The sequence below is a fragment of the Syzygium oleosum genome, unplaced genomic scaffold, assembly GCF_021117445.2.
Source record: "Syzygium oleosum isolate NSW1041296 unplaced genomic scaffold, Sole_v2.1 Sole_v2.39, whole genome shotgun sequence".
NCBI lineage: Eukaryota > Viridiplantae > Streptophyta > Magnoliopsida > Myrtales > Myrtaceae > Syzygium > Syzygium oleosum.
In genome coordinates, this window is record NW_026607523.1 from 386198 (window position 1) to 408882 (window position 22685).

General features: G+C 41.5%; 1 protein-coding gene and 1 pseudogene across 1 annotated transcript; one reads left to right on the forward strand and one right to left on the reverse strand.

The window, feature by feature from the left end:
- The first annotated feature begins 919 nt into the window (after positions 1-919).
- On the forward strand, positions 920-1324 carry LOC115692835 (uncharacterized). Its single transcript, XM_030619803.1, has one exon. The coding sequence runs from the start codon at positions 920-922 to the stop codon at positions 1322-1324; it is 405 nt and encodes a 134-aa protein (XP_030475663.1).
- A 16015-nt stretch (positions 1325-17339) lies between these two features.
- Positions 17340-21462, reverse strand: LOC130135922 ((-)-germacrene D synthase-like; annotated as a pseudogene).
- Positions 21463-22685: the final 1223 nt, after the last annotated feature.

Below are 22685 nucleotides of genomic sequence, written 5' to 3' on the forward strand. Positions count from 1 at the left end.
TCGGAGCAATCTCAAGCAAACTACTCGGGTTCATAGTAAGCAGTAAAGGCATTGAAGTCGACCCCTCCAAAGTGAAGGCTATATGTGAGTTGCAACCCCCATCAACCATGAAAGAAGTGTGAAGCCTCCTGGGTAGATTGAACTATATGGGCCGCTTTATTTCTCAACTCTCTAAAACTGCTAAGCCATTCTTCAAACTTATAAAGAAGAATGCTCGAGTGGAGTAGGATGATGATTGTCAGGAGGCGTTTAACGAGCTGAAGTGGTACTTGATGAAACAACCAGTGCTAGTCCCATCAATGCCGGGGTAGCCTTTAATCCTTTACCTTACAATTCATAGCGAGTCTCTAGGTGCAATGCTAGCCCAAAAAGGGCCTGAGGATAGAAAAGTGTGAGCCATTTATTGCCTGAGTAAGGAGTTCACCATCTCGGAGTTTAATTATCTTGAAGCTAAGAAGACTTGTGCTGCACTAATGTGGGTGCTCCATAGGCTGCGAAAGTATACACTGCATTACCAGACGTCTCTTATGACTAAGAATGATCCCATCAAGTATTTACTTGATCAACCGGCTTTGGTAGGAAAGTTGGCCAAATGGCAGATTTTAATTTCAGAGTTTAACATCTAGACGATGCCACAGAAGTCAGTTAAAAGCCAAGTAATTGCTGATGTGTTAGCCGAAATCCTGGAGTCCTATATGATGATAAATATTCTCCGGAAGATTGCATTTTGGTAATAAAGGAAGATACATGGACCATGTTTTTTGATGGAGCCATAAACTTGGCTAGTTCCAGCACTATGGTAGTTCTAATATCCCCAGATGGATAATATTATCTAGTAGCAGCGAAGTTGATATTCCCCTATACCAACAACATAGCCGAGTACGAAACTTGCACCCTCGGACTCCAAGCCGCGGTTGAAATGGGAATAACCAAGTTGAAAGTATTCGGCGATTCCGCCCTAATCATTCTCCAAACTGTAGGGGAGTGGAAGATGAGGGACACCAAACTAGTGCCGTACCACGAATGCCTCAAAGAAATCATGGAGGAATTCGAGGGCATCTCCTTTGAGTACTTGTCGAGGTCTCACAATCAGTTCGTTGATGCACTAGCTACGTTTTCGTTCCTGTTGCAAGTGACTGGTGGAGTAGAAGTAGAACCTCTGAAGATTGAAGTCCTGATGAAACTGGCCTACTGTATGGTCGTGACTGAAGAACCTGACGGAAAGCAATGGTACTACGACATCATAAGGTACATCCAAAGACAAGAATTTCCCGAAGGAACCATCCCAACTGACAGGAAGTACATAATGAAAATGGCTTCATAACTCTTCCTTAGCGGTGAGAACCTATACAAAAGATCTTATGATTCAGTCCTGCTGAGGTGTGTGGACGCGGATGAAACTGTAAGAATCTTGCAAGAAGTACACGAGAGAGTATGTAGTCCACACATGAATGGCCACATGCTAGCCAAGAAGATCACGAGGCTAGGCTACTATTGGCTTAGCCTTGAAAGTGACTGCATCCAACATGTCTGGAGATGTCATCACTATCAAGTTCATAGAGATAAGATAAATGTCCCCCCGACTGAACTATACTAGTTGTCCGAGCCATGGCCCTTTTCAATGTGGGGCATCAACATGATTGGCCCAATTAATTCCAAAGCATCAAATGGACATCGGCTTAACTTGGTCGTGATTGATTATTTCTCCAAGTGGATTGAAGCGGCATCTTATGCGAACGTCACTCCAAGGAACGTTGTAAGATTCATCGGGCGAGACATAGTCACTCGTTATGCCATCCTCAAAGGTATTGTCACTGATAATGGGACAAATCTGAACAAGTTCATAGATTAGTTGTTCAACGAGTTCAAGATCCAGCACCTGAATTCGTCTCCCTATCATCCACAAATGAATAGAGCGGTTGAAGCCGCTAACAAGAATATCAAGAAGATCTTGGCCAAAATGGCTGAAAACTATTGTGACTGACATGAAAGGTTGCCCTTTGCACTAATGGTGTATCGGACTTCGATCTGAACCTTTATTGGGGCAACCCCTTTTTCTTTAGTGTATGGCATAGAAGCAGTCCTTCCGTTGAAGTAAAGATCCCTTCCCTACGAGTCTTGTCCCAAGTAGAGTCATCCGAGGCAGAATGGATGTGACAATGGCACGAGCAGTTGAACCTGAATAATGAGAAGCGATTGAAAGCCATTTTCCATGGTTAAACCTATCAGCAGAGGATAGCTAGGTCTTTCAACCGAAAGGTACATCCAAGACACTTCGAGGTAAATGATTTAGTCCTGAGAAAAGTACTGCCGGTCTTTCCTGTTCCCGGGGGCAAATTTGCCCCAACTTACATCGATCCATTTGTGATTAAAAAGGTGCTTCCGGGAGGTACCCTAATTCTCGCAGAAATGGACGGTCGTGAGTTTTCCACTCCTGTTAATTCTGATGCTGTGAATATGTATTATCCTTGATAGAATCTAACATTTTGTAGCAAAAGTTTTCAAGTGTCTAGTTTTATATTCTGAGTTGCAAACATTTCATTGATAAATAAATTGTTTCCATCAATTTCAAGTTGAGATGTGTGCATTGGCCTTAAATTCTGCATGGTTATTTTGTCAGTCTACATCATTGATTTCGAAAGGGGAATCTACTTGGACAATCCAATAACTCATGTGGAGTAAATTGAATGTGTTGAATGAGGTACATCGGGATGAAGAAAGGCAAAACACACCCCATACACAGTTTCATACATTAATCCTCAGTTAGTTGAGTAGAAAAATTCCATGTCGAGAAGTTAAAGGGTTATCTCATGAAAGGTACGGCAAGCAAAATGACAAGAGGTATTTCATTTCTCTACCTTAAACACTACAAGCTGTCCATTGTTCCGCCACTTTGAGCCTAAACACTTGGAAAAGTTCTTTCGAATTACCCATGTCAAGAACTACCCCACATTGGAGCAAACTGGAGGTAAGTTGGCATTATAAGGCGAAAAATGAGTAGTGATTGTCTTGTTCTCACTTGCATCAATCTTCGAGTGTTGTTTTTTTAGATGAACTTGTACAGAGCTCAAGTGCCTAAGGATGACGAAGAGCATTTCTTTCTCTATCTTATAAACGCTTTATCCTTTGCTAAGCCCAATTGAACCTATAAATTCATTTCTTAAACCCAGCTGGTGATCATCCTCCACACTGGGGCAAGGTAAAAGCCATCACCATCCAAGCTGCATATCCAAAGCATCTATAGAAGACAGAGACCCCTGAGAGTCCAAATGTCGAGTCATTCAGTCAAAACAAGCCAAAGTGTAGTTGGCCAATGTATGCATTGTAGATAGTGTGTGTAAAAAAAAATTGAAACTAGGGGACATGAAAAAGCAGTGTGCCTGGTAAAAGCAAGGCCAATGCCCATAAATGTGAAAGTCAAAAAAAAGGGAAGGAAAAAGAGTCAAAAAAAATGAAAAATGAAATAGGAGGCATGAAAAAGCAATTTGTCTAGTAAAAGTAAGGCCGACGCCCAATAGAAAATTTGGTGTGTCAGAATTATCCCCAGTGGAGTAGTATACAAGGGATCGGAGTTGATGGTACATCTACAAAGACAGACCTTGACGGCAAAGAAGAAGACTGATGACAATGCTAAGATGATCACCAATCTTCACCCATTTATACTCCTTTTTGAGTCAAACAATCCTTTGGTTTCTCAACCCCTGAACCTTGCCTGTATTACATCCCTTGCAAAGTCTATTCAGATTAGGGCACTTGAACTTGCGTGGGGTTTCAAACGATTATAATCTTAGCTCGAAAAGTGCAAGTAAGTTCATTTCTATCTCATTTTGCAGGGTTCTTGACTTCTAAACTCGGAGGCGATTGCCGAGTATTTTCTTTCAATAGCCTCGACTTGAAGAGTCCCCTTTTGCTAAGCCATTGACCAAGCCCGCGTTACGGTCCTAACAAAAACCTCTCGAATTGGTAAGGTCGTACCGTTTGTGAGAATATTCGAACCCTTGTCGACATAATGATGGTGAGATAGAGCGATTCTCATAAATCAGCCTTTTTCAATGAGAGTGAGCGAAAGCCCTCTCGGACCGGAAGTCCCTCATTTGACGTTTTCAAGACACTCGCTTGTGAGTTCGGATTGTCTTGCCATAGTTCTCCCCAGTGAAATTTTTGCAATGCTGATTTGACAAAATCGTCATGCATGAAAACCAGTTAAATTTATGGTGCATGAATATGTGTGTTCTTGATTGCCCATGAATGCATGTTGCACGTTGCCTATAACTACGTCTAGCAGGAGATGCGCCATCAAGAGTAGAAGATATCATCAGGTAAGTACATCTCTACCCCTTCTAGATGTCCGCGATTATCCGAATATCCCCAACCTGTTCGAGCAATCGCCAGGCCCCCATATTCGATCATTTTGTTGTAGTCTTTAGACGCCTCTGACGATATCCAAGCATCTATTGATCAAGCCTTTTCAGGTAGCTCTGATGATATCCAAGTACTTTGTTAAGGAACCCCTGAGCATTCGGGCTAGCCCTTGGTCCACCCAATCGTTAAGTACCCACGATGATATCTAGGTATTTATCGATCAAGTCCTTTCAAGTATCATAGAAAATAACTAGATATTTTGTTAGGCACACTTTTCACACAATCTCGGAAGATGTTCCCCCATGTCGCACCTACGACGATAACTAGGTGCAGCGGCCAAATCTTTACGAGTACCTATGATGTTGTATAGGTATCTCGTAAAGGTCAGAATATTCTCCTAATCTCGGGAAGGTTCCCCTGTGTCGCATCTACGACGATAACTAGGTGCAGCAGCCAAATTTTTACGAGTACCTATGATAATGTATAGGTATTTCGTAAATGTCGGAATATTCTCCCAATCTCGAGAAGGTTCTCCCGTGTCATACCTGTGACGATAATTAGATGCAGCGGCCAAATCTTTACGAGTACCTATGATGATGTATATGTATTTTGTAAAGGTCGGAATATTCTCCCAATCTCGGGAAGGTTCCCCCGTGTTGCACCTATGACAATAACTAGATGTAGTGGCCAAATCTTTATGAGTACCTATGATGACGTATAGGTATTTCGTAAGGGTCGGAATATTCTTCCAACCTATCAAGAGTTCCCCCATGTAGCACCTACGACAATAACTAGGTGCAGCGGTTAAATCTTTACGAGTATCTATGATGATGTATAGGTATCTTGTAAAGGTCGGAACATTCTCCTAACCTGTTGAAGGTTCCTCCGTGTCGCATCTATGATGATAACTAGGTGCAGCGGCTAAATCTTTACGATTACCTATGATGATAACTGGGTACTTCGAAAAGGTCGGAACATTCGTACGAATTAGACAAACTCCCCCGTTAAACATCTACGACGATATCTAGGTGCGGCGGCTAAACTTTAACGAATACCTCAGATGATAATTGGGTATTTCGTTAAAGTCAGAACGAACTCCATTTTGTTAAATCCTTCTCTTTGGCACCCCGAGCTTTCTTCGTGTGTCTTGACTAAATTGTAGGTCACCGAAGTCCATCAGCGTTCATCAGGCAATACCTTTGGGACAAAGCCCAAACATTTGCCAAACAACCTCAAGAATCAGAGTCATGCCTCGAACTACTCTACCACTTCAGTTAGGTGAGTAATTCCAGGTGTGCTTTCCATTTTATGACGGCATGCATCGTAACATACTGCATTTCAAAATGAGACTAGCACTCCCATTCAAAATAACATTCATTGCATTTGCACAATCAAAATTTAGGTCTCACTTAGTCTTTGAATGTAACCTTTGCGAGCTCACCTTCAAAAAAGGGCAGTTGTTCACACCTAAATTTCGACCGACCATTTAGTGTTAAATTGTACAGAAAATTAGGGATTATATTTTTACCCCTAAAAAAATATTAAAATAATATTGCATATAGTTTGAGGAGCATTCATCATATTGCTTAATTCTTTCATTGCATTGGACCGGCGGTGAATGATCTTGAATGAGTAGTTCTGAGCTTAATCAATTTAATTGAACTAAGCCCACGGAAGCTAAATAAAATTGGCCAAAAGCCCGCGCTATGGCCAAAAGTTTGTGGCCCTGGAGATTTCTCTTCCACGGTATGATCAGATAAATGAAGAAGGAAGGATTGGGCACAAGATAACATTATTCACGCGGAAAAAGGGCATAATATATTGAAATATCTTCCTGGAAATCCAACTTCCTTAGAGAAATACGCGGGAAAGAATGGACAAAGCTGGAATTCATACAAGAAAGGAGAGAGAAAGATTGGGCGTATAAAAAAGATGGACCTTCCCCCCTACGAAGAATTCGGTCAATGAAGAAAAGAGGAAAGAAATTTTGTTTCTTTCCTTGGTGGGTTCGGCGCCTTTGCATATAAAAGGGGCTCTCTGGCTTTTCCCTGGGGGAAGGGGATATTGAAATACACGGCCACATTAGAGGAGAGAAAATCGTGAATTGCGTCATTGGAAAAATTGGTTCATTCGAAAAGGTGAAGACACACCCCTGTGGTTTCGTGGTGCTCGCGCCCACGAACTCCTGTCTTCACACTCAGCCACCACACGTGCTCCGACGTCCGTCCAGTGAGCACAAGCTCTTTCCGGAGTGCCTCGTACGCTTCAGTCCAGTATCACCGAGCCACACCACCGCAGCAAGCTCTTAAATCAGTACAAGCGTTCCACCACGACCGATTCTGTTCCATCCATACTGTGGTCCATCGCCGTGAGTCCAACAAGCACCTCTGTACTGTGAGCAGTACCGAGAATTCCAACGCGTTGACTTGTTGCCACCATCGTGATCCACCGTGAGCCACCAACCAGTCGAGTCCCTGCAACACCCCCATTCAGTGACGACCAGCAACGTCGAGTCCGCCACTGATGACAAAACAAGCTCGATGAATTCACGACAGTTTGCTTACTTTCACGGCCAAACTTTGGTCTGATCTTGCAGGTTTTCCAGTGACCGAAAAGCTATTTCCATGGTGCCTACTCCACGTCGCTCCTTGGCCAGCCACGAGTCCTGTGACCCTCTCACCGTCGGCACCACCACCGTCGGACACTGTCCCGATCCACGATCCCGAGTCTGATCTTGAGATGATTCAAACTTGAAAGTTATCCGTGAAATTAGGTAAGATTCTCATCCATATTCATAGAATATTTAATTTCCTAATTTTTTGGGTGTTTGAATATTTTGCAAATATTTTGTGTACCGTCAGATATCTCAAGATAATGCATGTGATATCCGCAATATTCTAAGATACCCAGAATTAGGAGTATTTCTTAATTCAACAATGTAGCTGGACGACTATCTAATCTTGACCCTAAGATACAATACGCGGCGGTACGAAAATATTGTTATCGTATCCATAACCACTTGGATATGATAACATATCTTATTCACTTTCCAAGTTCGAACGATCGATTTTCCATTGATATTCACGATCCTGTGGATATGATTGATAGCCTGATTCATTTTCCTAATTTTAAATATGATAAGAAAGATGTTGCGAATTCCGTGGATTGTTTGTGCTCGATTGCTATCTTTGTTTAATTGCTTTCTTTTTAAAACAATGAAAATAAAAAATATTAGTTAGATTTTAAATTAGAAATTTTGCATGTTTATGGAATCCATAATATATCTAGAAGATAGGATAATTATTAATTTAAATTGGGATTTAAGATAGTTTACTTCCTAGTTTAAATTAGGGGTTATTCTAGTCCTAATAGATTATTTAGGGGATTTTAGGATTTCGAATTTTTCGTAAAAATATCCCAAAAAATAGTCACTTTAGGATAGATTAAATCATCTTCTCTAGGATAGATTGCATGTTAATTCGAGTAATTTTTAATTCCGAATTTTAATAAAAAATACCAAAAAAGTAGTTGCTTTAGAATAAATAAAATTGTTTTTTTCTAGGGCAGATTGCATGTTAATTTAGGCATTTTTATTATTCCGAATTTCAATGAAAAATACCAAAAATACATCATTTGCCCGTCATTAGATATAGGTCATATCGTTGCATGCCATATAGTTCACATGCTAGGCTTAATTAATCGCATGCCATATTTTGCACGTCATAGCACTTAGGTTAGCTTCATTTAAATAAAGAGAAAACCCAAAAATACGGCAAGTGAAGTGCTTGCTAATTAGAAATCATATTAGGACTGTGTATGTGATTTTCTAGCTAACAATGCAGATGCTTACGTTGCTAAATGGTACGTTGTTCTCCTAAGCTAGTAATTTATTTACTGCTTTATTTATTGGGTGTTAAATTGGTGGATTGCGCATCTACATGATCACCTCACATGTTAGCATCTAGGTAATAAAATGGATTCAGACTGCCTACCAAAACATTTTTTTTTAAAAAGGTACCGAAAGGGCTTTAGATTAGCTCTAGCATAACCAAGTCCCCAAACTTAAAATCTCTGGTTCGTAAGAATAAAACATATCTTCCTATGTTTTATTTGGGTTTCTAATCGACCCACTGCAAATAGATTAGTGGCGACTCCAACATGAAAACATTTGCAAGTTAAGAACTTAAACCCTAAATCGTGAATTGGTAGGGCTTGGAAGGGCCCGAGTTAGGCTTAGACTTAATAATCCATTAGCCAAACCCCTAGTTAATGCACCCTCGGTAGGTTAGGTCGCGACAGCAAGTAGAACAAACCTTGATCAGAGAAAAAAGCCTAGAAACAAGAACTACGCAAATGTATCTTCTCGTTGCATTAAACTTAAAATCACTCTCCAGAGTATCACATTCCAACGAATAAGAACACGACATAAACCATAAAAATAAACTAAGAATTCCTCGCAAAAAACTAAAATGATCACGAGGATCAACCTCAAACAATTACACAATTACATGATGGGATTTTCCAAATCTCGGGCCCTCTGCTCGGGAAATCTAAAAGAATAATGCAAAAGGAGGGCGAAGGCAAAGGCAGTGTGCCAGAGGCAGATATGAGCTCGAGACCCGGCAATGACGACCAACAGGGGATAGCGGAGGCAGATCTAAGCTTGGGATGCGACCGGCGGGGGCTCTTGGGAGCGAGAGAGATGGAGGGAGTGGCTCCTCGAAGCAACGGCAGATGCAGAGGCGGAGGCGATGTGCCGGAGGCGTCGTGTCTGGGCTCCGCTATCAAATTTGAGCATGGGATGCAATCGACGAGGGCTCTTGGGAGCGACAGAGAAAGAGTGGCTCTAGAGGTGATGGCGGATGCGGAGGCGGAGTCGATGTGCCGGAGACATTAGGTCTGGTCTCAGGATGCAACCGTGGGGCTATTGGGAGCAAGAGAGGGAGATAGAGAGGGGGAGACTATTTTGAAACAAAAAGAGGGCGGCCGGTGCTTCGTCGACAACGGCGAGGAGTAAGGAGCGCTTGAAGCAGCAACAACGCGATACGATAGAGCGAGCACCGGAGCAACCAGGAACGCTAACGAGAACGACATTTGAGAGTGAAATCACGATTTCAAAATAATTTGAAAGCCTTCACTTTGCTGGAGAGAGGAAATGTCTTCTTTCTAACGAGAGAGGAGAGAGGAGAGAGGAAAGGGGCTAGCGTGTAGAGGAGAGAGGGGCTAGCCCGTGCAGGGCTATGCTAAAATTCCACCTTGGAGTCCCAATAGAACCACGTGGACCACATGGCGCTTCATGATTGGTCCGGGACCACGCTGACGTGGAGGTCTTGAACCACCTAATATTTTCTCGCTTAGGATGGACGGTGTCATTTTTCCAATAACTCTTCCCTCCACTCGGTTCTCTTCTTCTCTTAACAACTCTCTCTTTTCTATTTTTCTTTTTTATTCTTTCTCAATTTTCTTTTTTCCATTTTGTCTCTTTAGTCTATTTTTGCAATTTGAAAATATTGGTATTGATACAACATGCAGATGCTTTCACAATCATAACTCATAAGCTTAAATATACTATAATATGAGTAAAAAGTGTGGCATATCTAATTTCGATAAGAAAGATTATTAATATGTAATTTTACAAGTTAACTTAATTGATTCAACAAATAGAATAATTACGTATAATTATAGACTTGCTCTCACACCCACAATATTAGTAGTTATAACTAATCAGCGATGCTACTCAAATTCAGTTCATAAAGAAATAAATGAGATAGTCCACACATCTTTCGCATTGGTTGGATAAAAAAAGTGAAAGTACGCGACTATGGGATTATAGAAAAAGAACTATTTATCCAAATCACATTTAGATGATGCCCTAAAATTACCATGTAGTAGTTACATGTTAGGGATTTAAGTTGTACTATCAATTTCATTATTTATTTAATGGCAAGGACGTATTCATTCATTTGTCAAATTATTTAAATATATGAATGATTTCATAAGATTATTAGTGATTGGACCTATTCTTGAGATGTTGAGAATATATGTGACAAATTCACAGTTATACTGAATCTTTAAATTGTTCCCGATCAATGGATCATTGAGTGGATATTAATGATCCTGTTGAGATCGATGTGTTCTTAGCTTTACTATTAAGTATTGGATACTTAAGGGAATGACGAGTCACGAGTCATTGGATATTGTGATGCTCGAGTTAAAATACATGTGCTTGCACACATAACAAGTTCATTCAACGTGGCACGCATAGAACAATTAGCAACATGGAAGCTTTTAGCATGGTTAATATCTAATCGTTCATACTCTGGTCTTGTGTAAATAATCGTTAGATCGAAGGCACAATGTTGACTTGTGTGTTGGATGACTATGGTTCACAGGTGTGCATATTGCCGGTTTGTTGTTCCGTCTTTGTACTTGATGGTCATAATTCGTTCACATATGAAGTTACACGTGCGCACAAAATAGAATCTGTCTCCATGTTACATGTAATGTGCAATAATGATATCCTATGCGATCTAATCTTGACATTGCATTGAAATCCTAGGTCGGGGTTGTAACCAAGAATGAACTATTCATGTCTCGTATAAAATGCATGTCAATTAGGTTTGTGCATATGATCAAATTGGCGGCTTGACAAATATTCCATGGTCTTTGTTCGATCGGGACATAGTAAGGCAGAGGGATTAAATTACACTATAGCCAAAACTGACAGGTTCATTATGTTCTTAAAGCATTCACACTGTCTAGGTAGCCATGACATATTGCTAGATGTCAATCATAATTTGTAAGATCTAGTGGTTGATCGGGACAATCAATTCTCTTGGGAGTACTAATGTGTTGGTGCAAATTTTACTACTAGCTCAGTGATAAACCTAGGGATGTCACATCCCATAATTAATTTAACGATATTGCAAATATGTTTGCAATTATAGCAATCGATTAGTCGGGCTGGAATTAAATTAAAGGGTTAATACCACGAAAAACCCTAAACTGGTACACTTGTGACACATTTACCCCAAACTATTTTTTTGACTATAAAAAACCCCAAACTGGTACACCTGTGACAATTTTACCCCGAACATACCACAAAAAACCCCAAACTGGTACACATGTGACAATTTTACCCCAACTAATTTTTAATATTATTTTTTTATTTTTTTGAATTTCTTTTTTCTTTTTTTTTTCTTCACTTCAACCTCTGGCCGGTCGCCGGTCGGGCCACCGGCTAGAGGCGAAAGCCGGCGAGGGCCGCCCTCGGCAGCCGCTGGCGAAGGCCGCCCTCGCTCGACTCGGCAAGGGCTACCCTTGCCGGATCTAGCGAGGCGGCCCTCGCCGGCGCCGGGTGAGGCCATCCTCGCCCGACGCGGCGAGGCCGCCGGCCGACGCCGGCGAGGGCCGCCTCGCCGACCCTCGAGCGGTGGCCGTCCCTCGCCCGACGAGGTGAGGGCTGCTCGCCCTAAAGCCGGCGAGGGCTCGCCCAAAGCCGGCGAGGGGCAGCCCCTCGCCCGACGCGGCGAGGGTCGCCCTTGCCCGGGCGGGCGAGGGTCGCCGACGCCGGCGAGGGCAACCTCGCCCGACGCAGTGAGGGTCGCCTCGCGCATCCGGGCGAGGCGCCTTCGCCGAGCATCGGCGGTGGTCGCCGCTCGAGCTCCTGGGCGAGGATCGCCTTGCCTCGGGCGGCGAGACGCCCCTTGCCCGACGCGGCGAGGCGTCCCCGCCCGACGCAGCGAGGGCGTCCTCGCCGCGCAGCGGGGCGGTCCTCGCGGACTGCGCGAGGACGGCCTCGCTCGACGCAGCGAGCGGGCACTGCCTCTCGATCACGGCGAGGGTCGCCTCGCGGATTTGGCGAGGACGGCCCTCGCCCGATGCCGGCGAGGCGGCCTCGCCGGCTTCCGCCTCGGGATTGCGTTTGACCGCGACCTACGTAGGTTGAAGATAAAGAAAAAAATAAATAAAAGGAAAAAATAAATAAAAATTGAAAAAAATAAAAAATAATAGTAAAATTTTAATTCAGGGTAAAATTGTCACATATGTACCAGTTTGGGATTTTTTGTGGTAAGCTCAGGGTAAAATTGTCACAGATGTACCAGTTTGGGGTTTTTGATGGTCAAAAAAATAGTTCGGGGTAAAATTGTCACAGGTGTACCAGTTTGGGGTTTTTTATGGTCAAAAAAATAGTTTGTGGTAAATGTGTCACAAGTGTACCAGTTTAAGATTTTTCGTGGTATTAACCCTAAATTAAATGGGATTTAATTTTATTTTATTTTTGGTCATGGGCGTGCGTGCATATAATGCACACATTCCAAGTATACACTCTTATTTTTAATTATTTAATATATATCTATGCATTTATATATATTAAAAGAGAAATTAAAAAAAAAGAAGGTAAAGTGCACGCACTTGGTCAGCAGTTGTCGACCATGTGCCGTTCGTACGCAGGTGTGTACACACTCGCGATCAGCTACTGTTGCTCATCGTGCATCTTAAGCGATCAACAACTGTTGCTTATCGCACATACTAGAGTGATCAGCAACGGTTGCTGAATACGAGTGTGTGATTGTGCAAAAATTCGTGCGTGAGAGTAAAATACGGTTTCACTCTTCTGGCGCTGTGATTGAAATATCGAAAGTGTGGAGAATTGTCGCCACGAGATTGATAGCACAATTGTTGTGGTGATTACCCGCAACTTATTACTTCCGCGAGACGTGCGATTGGTGGTATGTTTGAACTAGAGATCCGACGGTTGTGGGGCTCGAACTAAAGAACATACGAACCAAGTTGTTTTGGGCACACTAGATGACTGTGGGGCTCGAACGGAAGAATATTCAAACCAAGTTTTTTTGGGAACGCTATAAGAGGTAATCTGTTGAACCCCCTATGATCTTCCGATTTTTTATTGAAACGCATGAACAACGCCATTGGAGATACTTGTATGGTTATATCTTTTTGTTGCGCTTATATTTAATTTTAACTATGCATGTTCCGTAGAAAACCAACAATCACCACAAATACAATAATTTTTAAGAACTTTCAGTATCGATAGTTCTAAAGAAAGGCCAAATGGTGTCGAGACTATCAAATTATTTATCCAAATCTCAAGCGAGTCTCGCTTTGCTGGATCTGGCGAGAGCCCTCACCAGCCATCACCATGGTCCATATACTAGCAGAGAAAGAATGAAAAAAATAAGAAAGAAAAGAAAAAAAATATAAATATTCTTAAAAATAATTAAAAATTGCTAAAATTGTCAACGTTAGCCCCGGCCGTGTCACGTAAGACATCAATGATTTTTTATCAAAATTGACTGAGTGGACTACATTGGTAAATTTTCAAAAAGTTTAGAACTCAATTGGCTACATTGAAAGGTTTAGGATTGAATTGGTACAAGTGTAATAGGTTTAGGATATTTTTGGTGATTTTCTCTCAATTAGAGAGTACAAACATTTTAGAGCCACGTTTTCTTAATTTAATCAAACGGCTAGATATATATAAACCGAATTTCAAGTGTAGATTGGAGCACCTACCAAGATTAGATGATTCTAAGACGATTCAAATTTTTTTATACATCATTTTCGTTGATGCGCTCGTCGACAAGCGCTCTATTGGAGATAACGAGTCTCTTAAAACTGTTACATTGCAAAATAAAAATTATGAAAAACTATTGAAATTTCTAAAAGGTTTCATAGAGTACTATGTTTTAAAGTTCCTTCAAGCCATATCATGGTACGGGAAAATTGTTGAAAATAGTAGTTAAAATTGATGAATATTACTAGTTAATTTCATAGAAATCATTTTGAAGTCCACGAGATGCTTGGGGAGAAGTGGGTCTTTAACCGGACTTTAATTACCTTCTACAAATTTCCAACTGAAAACTTAATGCAGCAACATTGCTTTTACTTTGCTTTTTAGTGTTTCCTGTTTCCTTTCTTTCGTTTAATTTTTTGGTAAAGTAATACTAAAGTTTTGCTTTCATGTAATATGGAGCATTTGACACCCTTAAGAATCAAATGATTAACATGTAAAGTTATCCGGCATTTTATATCACATCTTTTTAGAACCTGAACGATTTTTTTTTTCAATTTTAAAATTTCCACTGGGAAGGTAAAAGAAATATTTTATTTTTTTATAACCCATACTGTAATTACCCTAACACAAACTTACTAGCTATAAGGTGGTAAAGCCATGTATATAACAAGGTCTACACCAAGAATTCAGGTGAGTTAAACCGAAAAAGCACGAAGCACTCTTCTCCATTTAACAACCTTCAATTATGACTGGATTTCCAAACGAAATTTACAAAAATTTCGGTAACATTGATCGTTTTTGTGTTTCGCAGAAGTTTCCATCGTGGCCAAATATAGCTTGTCTAGTCACACTCGATAATAAGACAATAAATACTGCCAAGCATGGCCATCGAATGGTAATGGGCACGCTATGTTCTATGAGGTCATAGTTCGAACAATGTCTCCCGGTAATTAGCCTTACAGGTTTAGATCGTTACTATGGGCAGTTCATGTTTTAGAATCTTGCCTACTAGCTATTATCTCGGGATATCTGATCCAGGATGTGAACAACTTTTCTGCTTTATACGTTCCTGCAAGATATTAACGATTCTCATGTGACGGAATCAGGATAGTCATGGCCATGGGCAGGTTTCGGCCCGGTCAAACCCGGGCCCGGCCCGTTGACTGGGCCCGCGGTTCAGAACCGGAACCGGCCCGTGGCCTACGGGCCCGATTCTGGTTCCAGAAATTTTGGAACCGGCGGTTCCGGGCCCGGTTCCAAAAAAAAATTTATAAAAAAAAAAAAATTCCTACAGTGCAGCAGGGCCTCCCCACCCCCACCCACACCCACACCCATGCCCACTTTGGCACCTCCTCCAGTACTCTACACCCTCCTCTCCCACCAATCTTCTGCTCCACCCTCTCCTCCTCCGTCCACACCCCTCTCCGCCACTCCCAGTCTCCCACCCCCTCTCTGCCGCCGCCGCCGCCGCCCCCTCTGCCTCCCTCGTCCTCATGCCCTCTTGGTCCTCCCACCCTTCCCTCCCTTGCATCGGCGTCAAGCTCGTGACCCACTTCCCCGGCAACTCCTCCGCGCTGAACCTGCCGGGGGTCCACGCCGTCTTCGTCCTCTTCAGCTCCCTCACTGGCCAGCCCCTCACCATCGCGGACGCCACCGTGTTGACCCTGTACCGCACCGCCTGCGTCTCGGGCCTCGCCTCCGAGCTCCTCTCGCGGACTGACAGCAAGGGCCTCGCCTCCGAGCTCCTCCCCTTTTCTCCTCCGCTCGCCCCTCGTCTTCCCAGATCTGACCCCCGCCGCCGTCGCCGCCGTCGCTCCCGCCCATGGCCGCAGCCGCCGACGCCGACGCCCCCTCCTCCTCCCCCCTCGCTACCCTGCGCCAGTGCGCCTCCTCCCCTTTTCTCCTCCTCCCCCCTCGAACCGGAACCGGCCGGAACCGGAACCGGCCCGGAACCGCCGGTTCCGAACCGGAACCGGAACCGCCCCCTTGCGGTTCCGGTTCCGGTTCATACATGGCCAGGAACCGGAACCGGCGGTTCCTGAACCGTGGCCATGACTAAATCAGGAACCCCTTTCAATTCGAGTGGTCGTTGCATGATTTGTCAACAAAATAAGTACTTAAAACGATATGAAAAGGGGACTCCCATCACTGGGAATGGAAGTAGAGGTCACGTGGATGGAGGTGACCAACGGATTCGTGATTCCCATATAAAAAAAAAAGTCAAACGGATTTCACACCCAGATTCTAGAAAATTCCTGGACGATTTTACATCTGACATGTTGCAGTTCTTTCTCGTGTGAAGCACCTTGGCCGGTGTCAATTTTCACCGGAGGGACTTCCGGGCTTCCTCTTGATTGAAGAAAGAGCAAACCCAAGATTTTGCCAACAGCTTGCACAGCTCTTCCTTGTCGGCATGGCTACGCGAGGCTCGAATTCTCCAGATCTATCGAGGTCAAGCCTCCCAACCTCGGGCGAGTCTTGCCCAGCCACTAACGTTAGGTTTAGAATATTTTGGACAATTTTCCCTCTGAATAGATCTAGATAAAAACTCAAATAATTTATTCAGGCATTAGGGTCGAATAATATATTTAGCCCACTTTGGATAGAGTACATAAATTAAATATGAAAAGGAAAAATCAGAGAACGGCTTTGTCTATTCTTCTTAGTGCCCTTAAATTTGGTCGTGCAATTTCTGTCTCTCTCTCTCTGTTAAGACTGTCGAAACTTAGACCGTAGCTACTGTGGTAGTCGTTGTTGACTACGTTGACCACAACAGGGCCATGTTAGTTAGGTTTTCTTATATTCATTTGACCTTTTGAAGTTATTATCATTAAATTTCCTCGCACTTGGATTTGCATAAATTCAACATTCCATCCCGACGCCGTCCGCACATTTTGTGGTCGAGCGTGGAACCATAGAGCAATCTCGATCACTCTCCAATTATTTTTGGTTCAGATACGAGTTTTCGTCAACAAAGGGAACTAGTATTGATGCAAATAGATTTTCTATTATATAGTCTCGGACCAATATCCTAGAAAAACTTCTCCTTTTTTGTATATTTGTCCACAATCCCCAGCATGTACATATTATGGTTAAATAATATTACCTCCATGGACAAAAATTCGGGTACTTATAGTGTTATTACCTCAATGGCAGAGCGGAAACATAATTTACTGGGACGATTTTCCACGTAATTACACTAATCTAATAGTTGAACTACAACTCGCACCACCGCCAGGTTTCATTTCAGTGAAAGATATTTCGTCGCGAGAGCAATTTTGGCGAAACAATTATGAACCATGAAACTCAGAGAAACGTACTACCATAAATGAACTTTTGTCCTCTCAATAAAAGTTACAAAGAATATGTAATAGATAAGATATTATACGTGAGGATAATTACGGGATGAAGTATTACGAATCATAAGATCCATAGAATATAAGACGAGAAAAGGGAAATTATGAGTTTTATCATGCAAATCAATTTTGAAAGTACATACTAGTAATGATATTTTCCCTCATGCATCCAAGAAAAATAGAGAGTTCAGAGGCATGGTTGATAGACCCTTTATTTTCAATACCACATCAGTGTGACGATGTTTAGTTCAAACTTCAAATCAGCAGGGGACTAACATAGAGCGATATGATATGATCTTTGACCTTGGTCTTCGAATGGGTGTAATGATCTCCGTTGGTGTATACAACATTGATAACCCGCGAGAGATTGAGAATTCGCATGAGAACCGGTGCTGGGACCGCGGTCAGACGAAGAAACTCGTCATTGATGTCCTTCTACGCATCAACAACTCGTTTCTGGAGTTCCTCCTCAGCTTCCTGCTCCGAGATGCCATTTTCTTTCATCAACAACTCCACCGAAGATGCTACGTGCCCCCTCTTTTGCTCCAACTGTATATCGACAAAATTGGTGTGATTAGGTCAACAGCGTTTCCGATTGAGTAGTGGTTGATCTAATTTCATTAGATTATTGGAGGATAATTACGTTTCTATTATACCTGGTGAGAAGCAATGTCATCCATGAACCTACATATGGTTTGTGAAGCCTTCAAGATCTTGCAGTCGCCGAGCAACCATTCAAAAGCATCTCTTGTGACCACATCGCCCATTCCTACAAGCGATGTGATCGCTATCTCTTCATAGCCGGTCGTTAATAATGCAAGGGACATGTATTCCTCCATCGTTGGTGTGTAGCCGGTATGGAACCATTTGGCTTCGTCAAAGTACCCTCTTGCTTGCTTCTTCATCTGAGAAATTAAACGTAAACAAGAATGTTGGGTTCCCGAGAAAAATTGAATTGGGTGCATATAAAGGGTGCCGATGATGCTTACGGCTTCTTTTGCATAGACAAGGCGATACGATCTTCCTTTCGTGGCCAGTTCATTCCCAATTTCATCATACAGATCGAGAAGCACCTTATAATAAGCTTGCATATACTCCGGTAGTCCATCCATGGCATCAACACTCCACCTGAATTCGAGTCCTTGAAAATTACACACTTACTCTACACATACTTGATCAAATTCAGAAGTTCGAGAAAGAGAATGCGGATTACCTACTTCTCAATTGCTTCGGTGAAGGATACGAGTTCTTCTAACGTGCCATAGACGTCATAGATATCGTCGAGAATGGAAATCGGGGCGATCACTCTGGTTAGTATATATCTGGCCTCGGCAAACTCCGGCCGGAAATATACTCCCGATATCCAAAAGAACAACTCCACAATCCTGTCTCTAGAGAATGGGAACTTCCTCGCAACATCTATATCCTTCCACCACCTATGATAAAACAAAGATGAGCGTTATTGAAAGTACGTTAGCCCGATGAATTCGCATAGTTCAAACTCACTTTTTCACTTGTAAAGGACTTTCAAAAGCACTAATTAGCAGGGTAAATTGAAACTAGACGAGTAAACCTTTGGAAAACACAATCTATAAGCTAATTTTAGATTATACTATCACGTGAAGTTAGTTGACCTTGTAATCTTGCCGAGTTCCTTCTGGTGTTGCTTCCTTCTGGTGTTGCTCTTGCAGTATGTTGAAATCTAGTTTAGCCAAGGCGAGCAAGACGTCGTCATGTGAAGGCTCTTCTTGGTAGAGTGATATATAATTCCTTGCCTCGAGTCTTGGCAGCCCCTTGCGAAGTGGCTGATTGAGGGCACAACTCACTTGTTTCGCAATACTATTGCTTACTTTCATTTCATCAATTGATTCAAGTTGAGTTATAGCAAAAGGAAGTGCTTCCTCCAAAATATCATCGCCATGGCACCTTAAATGGCAAGCTTCATATAGGGTCAATAATCCGCGCAGATCTGTGATGAGTGATTCCCTGAATTTGCCTTCACTGTCCTTGAATTTGTTAAAGACCTCTGTGCGACCAGCCAACATGGGACAAATGACGTAATTGATTAGAAATTAGGAAGGCGATACACGTAGTTAATGTTGTAGATTTTCTTTCACTTGTTTCTCCTAAAATTCGAATGAGCAATAGTAAATTTTGCGGCATTAATTTTCCAAAGAAGGAATTTTATGGGTATATTATCGGATTGGTTCACTAAGTTTAAGACTGACCCGATGAGATATTGAAACCTTGTTGTCGCAGCAATCGAAACATAAGAGCAACCATGTGAAGGTCATCTCCCATAAAACCTCCATGATCGAGTTGAGAGTAACTTTTGTGGATATGTTCTAATTGCTCATCTATTTCTCGTTCAAAATGGTAGTCAATTCCCAAGCGTTGAATTTGATCAATCAAGTGAAGCATTTGTGAAAGCTTATCCGCGACATCAGTCAGCATCTTCCTCACCACTCCTTTCAATTCCTCGACTTGTTCCTCCACTCTTCCAAGGAATTTGAACTTCTGCAAATATGTAACACGCTATTCTGAATAAAAGCAAGCATGTGAAATATATATATTACAAAAAAAAAAAAACTCAAAGGAAAGCGAAGTTACTGTGAAAAATAATAATAATGTTTTCTTGGTTACAAACCCATAGAAAGAAAATATGAAAACAAGGCAAGTTGTAATTTCTGATAACTCATTACGACGAGCATATATTCTCAGAAAAGTGAATTAATGATAAAGGCCAAATCATTTCATTTTGAAACTTTCAAAGAGACGAAATCTAAGATTATTCTCTAAAATCGAATAATCGATGACCAAATCATTTCATTTAGGTGGAGTAGTACTGTTGATGTTTTTAAAGGAGGGACTGTAGCATACGTCGGGTGCATACAATGTAGTCTAAACTTGTTAAACATGACCCTGTTTGATGGAGAAAGACCGAGGGGGATAGTTGAATTGATAAAGAGGATGGAGATCAAAACAAAAGCTGAATGCCCGAGAAAGCAAAGACAGATTCAAAAGTAAAATCCACCATGTACGATTGGTGATACTTCTCTTGAATGGACAGCAAAATTACGATCGAAATCATCAAGCCAACCACAAAGTTCTGCTACTAAGACTTAGTCCAAAACCAACGCAACTAGAACCATGTATCCGCATTCTCTTTCTCCCGGATGGAAAGGCTAAGAGAAAAAAGTAAACGAGGAAGGAAACTTTTTTCTCGCTCAATCCCTTCATTGTTCTACCACTTCTTACTAGCAGTTCTTTCTTTACACTTGAAGACAACCCACTTTTTTCATAAACATGAAGAGTCACAGAGTTCACAAATGTTGAGAGCTTTCAGGCAGAAGAAGAGCTCAAAGCGGTCCTTAGCAGCCCTACTTTCACCATATTTTCCCTACGTTCACATATAGTGTAATTGGTACCTTCACAACATGCAATTGCAAAAGTTTTCTGGTTATACATTTTTTTTTACCTGGAACATGAATAATGGGTGACTTACATAGTGATGGACGATGAGAGTTTTCCGATATGTAACCAATTTATCAAGCAACATTGGGATCGATGCTGCCCAATAATCTAAGAATTATGGTGCATGTGTGTTACTGAAAACTTTATGATAAAGGATAATATATTCCATGTAAATCATTTCTAAGGAAAATGGATAGTTTTCATTTGTTTTGTGGTTTAGGGAAAATAATTTCCTTATTGCTAGAAGGGGAAATTATTTTTCCCCAATTTAAGCTTATTGTTTTCGGTCCATGGAAAACGCGTTTTCGTAGATCGATTAGTTTTCCGTCATCCAAATACCGGAAAGTTGAAAAATAATTTCTAGGAAACAATTGTCCTTTAAACAAACGGACCTTAGTTCTTTGATGCCATCAATTATCGTGAACATAGGGACTTTTATTAATTCTACAAAACGCAGTTGCACGAAAACAAAGGAAGAAGATAAGAGAAGAATTACTAACCGTTGAGTTGGAGGGAGAAGCATATTTGAGGAAGTAATCACCCCATACGCTCTTGTGATATCCTGCCGACCGGCGTTCGACCCCGCCGCTTCTTCCTTTACTAGAAGAAGAAGATGGAATTGCCAAAACCGGAACCGACATGCTCCCCACTATTTTTGTGCTTCGTTTGCGGATATTGGACGACTACGCGAATCGAAGACTGGGGAGAGGCTTTTGCTGCGTTGCAGAACATCAACACTTGATGGGTATTTATAGGCAACATGTTCGTAGCCACCTCGTTACTTGGACTTAATTTTTCAGGGCAAACCAATCACATTTTAATGAATAATAATAACACGAGTGAGAATATTTCGTATGAAAAGAAGATATTCTCCTCATAACATTATCGATCCTATCCATCCCGCCTTCATACAACAACCCATATTAGTAAAATTCAGATGAAGTAAATATAGTTTTATTTTCTATCGAAATTACTCGCCAAAACTTATTTCTTATCGACTTATACTTCTCGGTTGGTGGTCGATTGGCTCAGCCAAGGTCTTGCATTCAGCTGCCTGACTCACGGCATTCCTCTATTTTTCTAAGGGGATTGGGATTAGGTACTTCTTCTTGTTGCGATACAGTGGAAAGAGTTCTGCCTATACCATATATGACTATCCAATTGAAAACTGTTTTCTGACAAATGATTTTCCAACATTCCCATGTTTGGATGACGGAAAACTAATCAATCTACGGACAAACGTTTTCCATGGATTGAAAACGACAAACTTAGATTGGGAGAAAATGACATCCCCTTCTGCTAAGGAAATCACTTTTCGTAAACCACCAAACAAATTTAAACTAACTATTTTCCTCGAAAATGATTCTCATGGAAAATGTTTTCCTTTATCATAAAGTTTTCAGCAATACAAACGTACCACAAGTTTAAAATTTACTTCATTGAAATAGTAAGGAGCGGGACGATAGACGTTATTTGGATCTTTTTTTCATTTTATTTTCATTTTTTGCAAATTAGAAAATTGTCCAAAAAGTCCTACGTAACACGGCTGATGTTAACGTGGACAAGTTTTAATAATATTTTTTTAATTATTTCTTTGTTTTTCTTTCTTTCTTTCTTTTTCTTTTTCTTCTTCCAAGTCCGGTGAAGGTTGGCCAAAGAAAAAGAAAGAAAGATAAAAAAGAAAAGAAAGCATAAGAAAAATAATAAAAATAAAAATTCGAAAAAATATTAAAATATTATAAAAAAATTTATTTACATCAGGGCCGGCCGTGCCATGTAAGATGGCGTAAGACGGTCAGCGTCCACTTCAACGATTTCCGGCTAAAAATTGGCCGAATGGACTCAATTGGCAAAATGTGAAAAGGTTTAGAACTTAATTGGCAAAATTAAATGGTTTATGAGTGTACAATAGGTTTATAACTCTTTAAACAATTTTCGCTAGTATATTATCATGT

What these genes read in the sequence shown, in the direction of transcription:
- LOC115692835 (XM_030619803.1), top strand. Translation starts at nt 920, where the DNA reads ATGGGAATAACCAAGTTGAAAGTATTCGGCGATTCCGCCCTAATCATT.